Raw genomic sequence first — 8,190 nt, 5'->3', positions numbered from 1 at the left:
GGGGGGGCAGTTCTCGGGGCTTCTTTATGCGGGCGCTTATCTCACCCATGAGGGCAGAGTCCTCTTGACACAGCCGCTCCTGACGGCCCTGCCTCCTCATGTCTTCACTGTGGCGAGGGGTGGGTCAGTCGGAAGGGACAGAGTCACTCAGTCCCCAGCAAGTGACACCATCAAAAGACAGCCAGACTTTGTGCCAGGCTCTGTGTTAGCCCTTTACCGGGACCAGCTTTTGAACGGCTTTAACGTCACTTCAGGTACTTACTATTATCAACCCCTCTTGACACAAGAGGAAACTGAGGGACAAGCAGGTTAAGCAATGCAGCCAAGACCACAGTTTCCCACAGCCTGGCTCTAATGTGCCCAGAATAGTGAAGCAGGGACTGAGGGAAGGTGGGAAGAACAGGCCTGGTAGGATGGCAGGGGAGGGAGCAGACGAGGGTCGAGGGAAGGCACACGTCTCCAGATGGGTCCCAGCGCAACATCTGTGGAGCCCAGGATGCCAGTGCTGAGCCCTTTGCTCGGAATAAGTTAAGAAACTCAAGAAGGTGGCAGCAGAGCATCACTCCAAGGGTATCTAAGCTCGGGACCTGTGGCGCTGGACTGGTCCGCAAGCCCAGGAAGGAGGCCTGCCCCTAGGGTTCTGTTCCAGGTCCTAGAATGGCATCCTGGCCTCCTTCTCCTTGTCAGCCTCACAGAGGGAGCCTGGCTCAAGCTCTGTACTGACTCATTCATGCAGCCGACACAACCAAGGACACACTGTGCTTCAGATGCTGGGGTGCACAGAAGGAGGCGAAGAGTTAGCCTCTCAGTGCCTGGAGGTAGGGCTCAGATAAAGAGGGAAGGTCTGCAGGAGGGAGTTCTGGTTCAGAACTTGGATCGGAATTGGGGTCTGTGGGAACATGCCTCAGCAACGAGGCAGGTGTGGTGGCTCGTGCCTTTAATCCCAGTACTTTGGGAAGCCAAGGCAGGAAGATCACTTGAGGTCAGGAGTTGGAGAACAGCTGGGCAACATAGTGAGACCCCATCTCCACAATTTTTTTTAAATGTTTTTAAAAAGTGTCAGCAACCCTGAAGCTGAAGAGCATGAGAAGAAATTCTCCAGTCTGTGGCAGAGGGCAGGTTCTGGAGAGGGCGACTGGGCCCCACGTGATGCCTGCTCCTCCATTGGGTCTGCATTCTCTGTCTCGAGCCTGGGCAGACCTGGCCAGTAGAAGATGTGGGCATGCCTCTGAATGACTTCCTAGGCGAGGACATAAAAGGCCATCTGGCTTCCGCCCAGCTTTCTGGGCTCTGTGCCTCTGTGGCCCTGAGCGGCCAGATTAAAAGCTTGGCTGCCTGAAGACATCCCCGAAAAGACCTCAGGGAGAGGTCCAGGTGCTGACAGGTGAGGGGTAAAGCCTTCAGGGTGATCCCAGTTCAGTCACCATCCTACTGTAACTTCATGAGAGACCCAAGCAGACTGTCCGGCCGTAATAACTGGAACACTGGTAACAGCCGAGGGCAAGGCTGGGGGGACAGCAGTGCTCTGAAAAAGAAGGCAGCACCTGCAAAAGCCCTGAGTGAGGAAGCGGTGCTGAAATGGGGTGCAGAGGCTGGCAGAGCTGTCTCTGAGGCTCCTGGCCCTGGGCATGGCACGGGCAGATAAAGCACACCAGCATGTGCCCCAGCCCAGAGCTCCCCATCTGGTCCTGCCTGTGTTCCTCCTGTGGGTAAATCCATCTCCTCTCCTGTGCTAAGAGCCATCTGTGCCATCTCGGGACCTTGTCTGCTTAAGAAAGCTTGAGCAGGGAAGGAAATCACATTTCATCGCCTCATTCTCTCCTTTAGGAAGATCCCTGTGTCCGGGGACCTCACACCAACCCCGAGGAACTGGTAATGCTGTCTGCAGCGAACCGATGTGGACACCGAGGCTGAGAGCACCGTGGCTCTGGGGCCGGGCCTGCCTTCTCTCTCCAGTTCTAGGTCAAGCTGTGTGTCCTTAAGCAAATTACTCTCTTCTCTGGGAGGAGCTCAGTTTTCTCCTCTGTCAAATGGAAGGATGAGTACTGGTCTCATTGGGGTCATCCAGCAGCTCAGCCAAGACCACCGTAGTGATAGCCACAGGCACTCTGGGCCCCTCTGTGCCAGGCGCTGGGACAGGCTCTCAGCCTGCATGGTCACACTGCCTCCTCACGTGGTCAGGATGCTGCGAACCCATGTATAGCCGAGGTGACTGGGCAGAGCTGGGCTCGCAAAACTCTGAGCCCAAGAAGGCCCGGGGGACTCTGGCAGCTGGAAACCATCTGTTCAGCTCTTCCTGCCAATGCCCCGCACCTGGTTTACTGTTCTCAGTCTCCCAGGTGAGACCCTGTTTCACTGTTGCCCCCAAGCTGACTGTCGAGTTCAAAACTCCATCAGGATTTGGGAAAACAAAGGAAAAAAAAAACAACATCAGACAGTGGTCGGCCTGGCCTCACTCTGGGAAAACAAGGGCACGGGCAGCGGTACCATGGCTGAGCCCGGAGGCAGCCCGCCCAGGAGAGGCTGATGAAGCCCTGGGCACCTCCTGCCCAGAGACCATGGCCCCTGGGGACAGATCCCTGCCCTGGTGGGGCTACATTCCAGTGGGTTGGGCAAGGGGAGGCACAAGAGTAGCCACAAGGCCAACAACAAGGGAACAGATTTAATGAGTACTCAGTTGTGCCCGCCCTGCTCCAGCTCCATTTCTCATGTCCTATGAAGTAGGTGGTATTATTTTCTTCATTCAAGAGGAAACAAAGACACAGAGAGGTTAAGTGACTTGCCCATAGTCACACAGCTGGGATGTGGTGGAGCCAAGATTTAAACCAATAAACCAACAACTCCTCCATCCCCATGAGGACTCTCATGCATTCCTCCTGCAAGAGATGGGGCTTACCCTGCTTGACAGATCAGGATGTGGAGGCCCCGAGAGGCCAAGCCGTGCCCCCACGTTCTCACAGCCAGTACTGAGGGAGTGGGACTTAACAGCCAGCACCCTGACTCTGGGCCGAGCTGCCTGAGACACTGCTGCACCCTGAGGACCTCTCCCCACCACCCTCTTCCCCATCTTTTCCCTCCAACCCCAGGCGGCCCCAGGACAATGTACCCTAGGACAGGACGATTTCTCTTTAGTGTCATTAGAATCTGAGTCAGGGCCACTCCAGGGCATAAGGTCACCCCAGGGCCCCAGGGAGGAAGGAAGGACAGGAACTGGTTCCCAGTTGGGACACCCACTTCCGGGTCTCAGATGGATGTTAGGTGTCTCCACTGCCTCCTCCCGGCCTCAACCCCCCCACCGTGTCCCTCTGGGAGTCACTTGTATTGGGAACCAGAGGGGGAAAAGCAGAGCAGGGAGAGAAGGGGAGGGTGTTGGGGGCTGAAATGTGAGATCCCAGCTTTGGGGGACAGGGGATGGAGGTGGAGGGAAGGAGAGAAACAGAGAGAGACAGAGAGACAGGGACAGGAAGGAGGGGCGAGTGATGGTTGGCTTTCCGGAGGGACAGCGCTGGGTGTGGTATCTGCATGTGTGTGAGTGTGTGTGCGCGTGTCTGTGTGTTTCCTTTCCTTCCCTCTTGCGGGGAGGTCCAGCCCCACTGGGGTGAGGCCAGCAGAGCGAAGCTGTGCACAGCCAGGGCAGCGTGTGGGCAGAAGTGAGGAGGAGGAAGAGGAGGGGAAGCGAGTGATATCACAGGCCCACTGGGTTCTTACACCCACTGCCCGGAAAAACCCAGGCTGCTGCAGCCATTACAACACAGAAAGACTTTAATATCGCAAGGCCACCGAGCCAGGACGGGGCTGTTTCTCAAATCTACCTCCTCCAGAATTTTAGTCTAGACTTTTTACAGGAATAATTTGATGGCAGAGAGCTAAGGGAACAGGTGCTGATGATTGGTTGGGGTGAAGTCATGGGGGTGTTGAAACCATCTTCGTGTCACACAGTCAGCTCTGGGAGGGGTTCAAAGGGCCACTAGAGTCAGTGTCTTGGTATGTGTCCCGTTCTGAGAAGGATTTCAGATCCACCAGAGCGCAAGGTCTGAAGACCATCTCCAGCACCACTCTTGGGTGTCACCATTGATTCCATCTGTAAAACTGGTTCCTGGATCAGCGACCACATGGCCCTGGGCAGTGAGCCCTTATGGAAGCAGCTTAGGAGGAAGGTATGTGGGAGTTGGGGTACCCGCAGATCAGTGCTGATCAGGCTTCAGGATACCCTCAAGGAGATCTGTGCAACCTTAAGATCAGGGCTGAAGGGGAGATATGTGGATAGCACTGCGGGTGGCTTCCACCACCCCCAGGGCCTGGACATGAAGACAATCAGTTCTTTCTATGGAAGGAACCTCAGATCTGCTCCCTTCTGACCTAGTTGCACCTCTGCAGGGCTCAGGACTCATTGACAGCTTTCACTCTGTGGCCCTATATTAATTTTATGAAAGTGTTTCAGAAAGAAGAGAGGTGCCTAGTGGGTGGGAACAGAGGAGGTGGGAGGGTGTGAGCAGCTGTGGTGTTCAGCGCAAGTATAAATAGCTGCCTGGACAGAGCGGGGCAAGCAGGGGCGTGCAGCTGCAGCACTTTGCGGACGGCCCAGCTGCTGCAGGCACTGCAGGACACCCAGGTCACAGGCTGGACCACAGGCAGGCATAGTCTTTAGGAGCTCTGATTCGACACCGCTCACCATCACTACGTTTTGGGATGCTCTCCAGGCTGGCCGTGCTGCTGGGTGGCCTCCTCCTCGTGGGGGCCACCATGACTGTGGCTCACTGGGCAAGGCAGGAGGCCGGCAGGCGCTACTGGAAGCATTACATCCAGCACGGCCCATGCAGCTACACCTTCCTGCTGCCTGAGCCTGAGCCCTGCCTGCCAGCGACTGAGGACATCAAGGGCTCCAGCAGCTTCCAGGAGGACTTGTTGGCCAAGGAGCCACATCCGGGGAACTCGCTGGGTGTGCAGATGAGACGGCTGGAGCAGGTGGTGAACAACACCAAGCGGTGGCTGCAGGAGGTATGAGCTGGACTGGCGGGCCGTGGGCAACTGTGGGGTCTGTTCCCTTCGGCAGGGGGAGGCCCATCCCAGAGGCCTTCCCTGGGCTCAGAGGACAAGGCCCAGAGACGGGCTAGGATGGGTCCCAGGCCGCACAGCAAGATGAGCAGCGTCAGAACTGGAAATCTGGCTCCTTAACTGCCATTCATTCCCTCATCCCACAGAGCTTTGCTGAGCACTGACCAGGGGCCAGGCCATCCCAGGTGCTGGGGACGTAGCAGATAGATAGCATGCCCCCTCCTGGGCCAGTGGGGGAAAGAGGTGACATGGAGATACCAGCTGTGTCAGGTGGCAGAGCAGGATAAAGGAGCCAGGGAGCCAGGAGTGGCGGGGGGCTGGGGTCAGATCACTCCAGGCGATGTCTCAGAGGAGGTGACATTGAATCCTCGTGATGAGTGCGGCGACTAGATATTTGGGGAATGTTCCTGCAAAGGGATCAGCCCTGTGAAGCTGCGGGGAGGGACCACGTTGTGAGTCTGGGGCAGCCAGGCGGCACTGGTGTGGCTGGACAGAGGGGCAGTGGGTAGAGGACATAGAGGCGATGAGGGAGGGAGGGCCACGTGGGCCATGGGGCCATGGAAGGACTTTGCCTTTTGCTCTGAGTGTCATGGGGTCGTTGCAGGGTTTTGAGCAGGGACAGACACCCCTGATTCGGTCTTAACAGAATAGACTGTACAAGGTAGGGTAGGCCGGCCTGCAAGCCCGAAGAGGTGGCTGCTGCAGCTAGCAGGTGTGAGGTGACAGAAGCCTGGCAGGCTGGGGCTGGCGAGGTGGGTAGCCCACAGATCCTGGTGTATCCTCACTCTGTGATGCGTTGGATGTGGGGGCAGGAAGCCGAGGACTCACTGTGGATCCCCAAAACAGGGCTGCCAGAGAATCTCCTGCCATTCTGTCATCTGCAACCGTCTGTGCACCTACTGTGTGCTCAAGGGGAGGCACTGGGCACAGAGCTGAGCAATCAGGCTAGACCAAGGATGGGTATAGGGGCAGGAGAGATGTGCTGGGCCCCAGATGAGGCTGTCCAGAGCCCCGCAGTGCTACCGAGAAAGAGAGCAGGACCCAGGAGACAGTCTGAGTGGCAGCCGGGGTAGAGGAAGTGGACCAATTCACGGGCAGGGGAGGCACATGTGCCCCCCAGTGCCTCCTGAAGGGGCAGGCTCTCCTCCCCATGGTTTCCAACTGCTCCAATCAGCCCCTAATCCGTGAGAAATGCCTGCTGAACGATACGTGCACATTTATGCAATATCCGTGCACATGCACTGTGTTAGTAGAATATGTTCAAGGTATGACACAAATGAAACAAAACTTTAAAAAGATGACATCTGGAAACTGAAGCTCTGGGAGTTCCCTCCTGCTTTCCAAAGGGTCATTCTGTTTGTACCAGGGCCATCCAGCCCCAGGCAGAGAGGCTCCCTACACATCCAACAAGCCTGTTCATGCACACTCTCACCCCCACACACCGGCCTCACCTGCCTTCCCGGCTCAGTCCCTCACTCACGGCCTTCCCATGGTCCCTTGCTACCTGCCCTCCCCCCCCCCACCCTGCCTGCCACACTGCCACCCAGAGTCAGCCCAGCCTGTGTTTCCCTGGAGGGAGCTCTTGGCCTCGCACACAGGATCCCACCTGATGGGCCCCAGGCTGCGCTGAAGTCTTTGTGTGTCTCTGCAGACAGCGGGGAAGGTCCCTCAGCTGTCTGCGATGCCTCGGGGTCACGTGTGCTCCCATCAGTCCCTAATGCTTTACTCAGGACCAGAGAGTTGGAACTGCCTTCCAGGGCCAAGGTCACATTTCCCTCCTGGGCTTTGGGCCCTCCATCTCACAGGCCCTCAACCTCCTCCAGCCAGCCATCCCTCCCTGTGTCTCCAACAACTTCTCCCCTCTGCCAGTTCTTCCCCCAGTGTTCAATCACACTCAAGTATGTCCCAGGTTGAAATTTTAAAAAAATAAAAGAAGAAGAAGGGAGAGGAAGTAGGAGGAACAGGAGGAAGGTTAAAAATAAAGTCTCTTCTCCGACCCCCAGGGACACCTGCACTTCCTCGTGTCCCACTACTGCTAGTCCTGGGGTCACCCTCCCCTGCCCAACTCCCAAACCAGTGGCCTCAGCTCAGGTGGCATCTTACTTGACCTCAGGACAACCTTAATACCAGTGCCCAGCACCATCTATCCAGTGAGTCCTCAGCAACGAACATACCTGGACAGACCTTTCCTGGCCTCCGTGGCCCAACTCTGGGCCAGCTGCCTCTGTCCCCTGCCTGGGAGGCTATCATGGCTGCCGCCTGGGCTCTCTGCTCACACTCGGCCCCACTGCCATTCTCCGGTCAGCTGGCCTGGGATTCCTGTTAGAACCTAGGTTACATCCTGCCCCTCCTCCCAGGGCACCCATCTTCTCCAGATAAAAGCAAAAATCCTCACACCCTCAGCACCTTCTCCCAGACCTCCACGTGCCTCACCCTCACCTCCATCTGCTCCAGTGTCACCTCAGATACCTTCCCTGCCCACCCCTATCAAAGAGCCACCCTCGACCGAGTGCAGTGTTTCATGCCTATAATCCCGGCAATTTGGGAGTCCAAGGTGGGAGGACGGCTTGAGTCCAGGAGTTTGAGGCCAGCCTGGCAACATAGAAAGACCCCATCTCTATTTAAAGAATAAAAATAAAATAAAATAGCCACCCTTCTTCTGTCACTCTCATGCCCTTCCCCCAACTTTGTTGTTATTTTTCTTAACACTTATCCTTACCTAACATTCTTCAAAACATTTCTTTTGGTCATGAGCTCCAAGAGGGCAGGTGCCACGTGTGTTTTGTTCACTAGTGAGTTTCCAGGACCTAGAACGGTACTCAGTAAATATAGAATGAGTGAATGCATGTGTGCATAAATGTTCTTTCAGTCTCTCAGGCTCTGGGTCTCCAACCTGCTCCTTGATGACACCACATGGGCATTGATGGGATCCAGAGCCCACGCCCATGACCCACTCTGTCTCTTGCGGGTCTTTCTCAGGGCACTCATGGTGGCCCTGACAAATTCTGTGGGTGTCTCTGTCTCTTTTTAATTCTCTCCTGATTGGCTGTCTCCCTGCATCTCTCCCTGTCTCTCTCTCATATTCTCTCTCTCTCTCTCTCTCTCTCTCTCTCTCTCTCTCTCTCTCTCTCTCTC

The 8,190-nt window shown here is 56.2% G+C and overlaps 1 protein-coding gene across 1 annotated transcript in view; it reads left to right on the top strand.

Annotated features, from left to right (window-relative positions):
• The first annotated feature begins 4,689 nt into the window (after positions 1 to 4,689).
• Positions 4,690 to 8,190, top strand: part of ANGPT4 (angiopoietin 4) — a 36,399-nt gene continuing 32,898 nt past the window's right edge. Inside the window, exon 1 of the mRNA XM_021709705.1 lies at positions 4,690 to 4,998. Coding sequence (XP_021565380.1) covers positions 4,690 to 4,998 — 309 coding nt within the window. The remainder of the gene's footprint in view (positions 4,999 to 8,190) is intronic.

This window comes from Carlito syrichta, unplaced genomic scaffold (assembly GCF_000164805.1).
Source record: "Carlito syrichta isolate Samal-C Ts95f unplaced genomic scaffold, Tarsius_syrichta-2.0.1 Scaffold274096, whole genome shotgun sequence".
Classification (NCBI taxonomy): domain Eukaryota; kingdom Metazoa; phylum Chordata; class Mammalia; order Primates; family Tarsiidae; genus Carlito; species Carlito syrichta.
The sequence above is the reverse complement of the archived record's forward strand: the minus strand, read 5'-3'. Positions and strand labels throughout refer to the sequence as shown.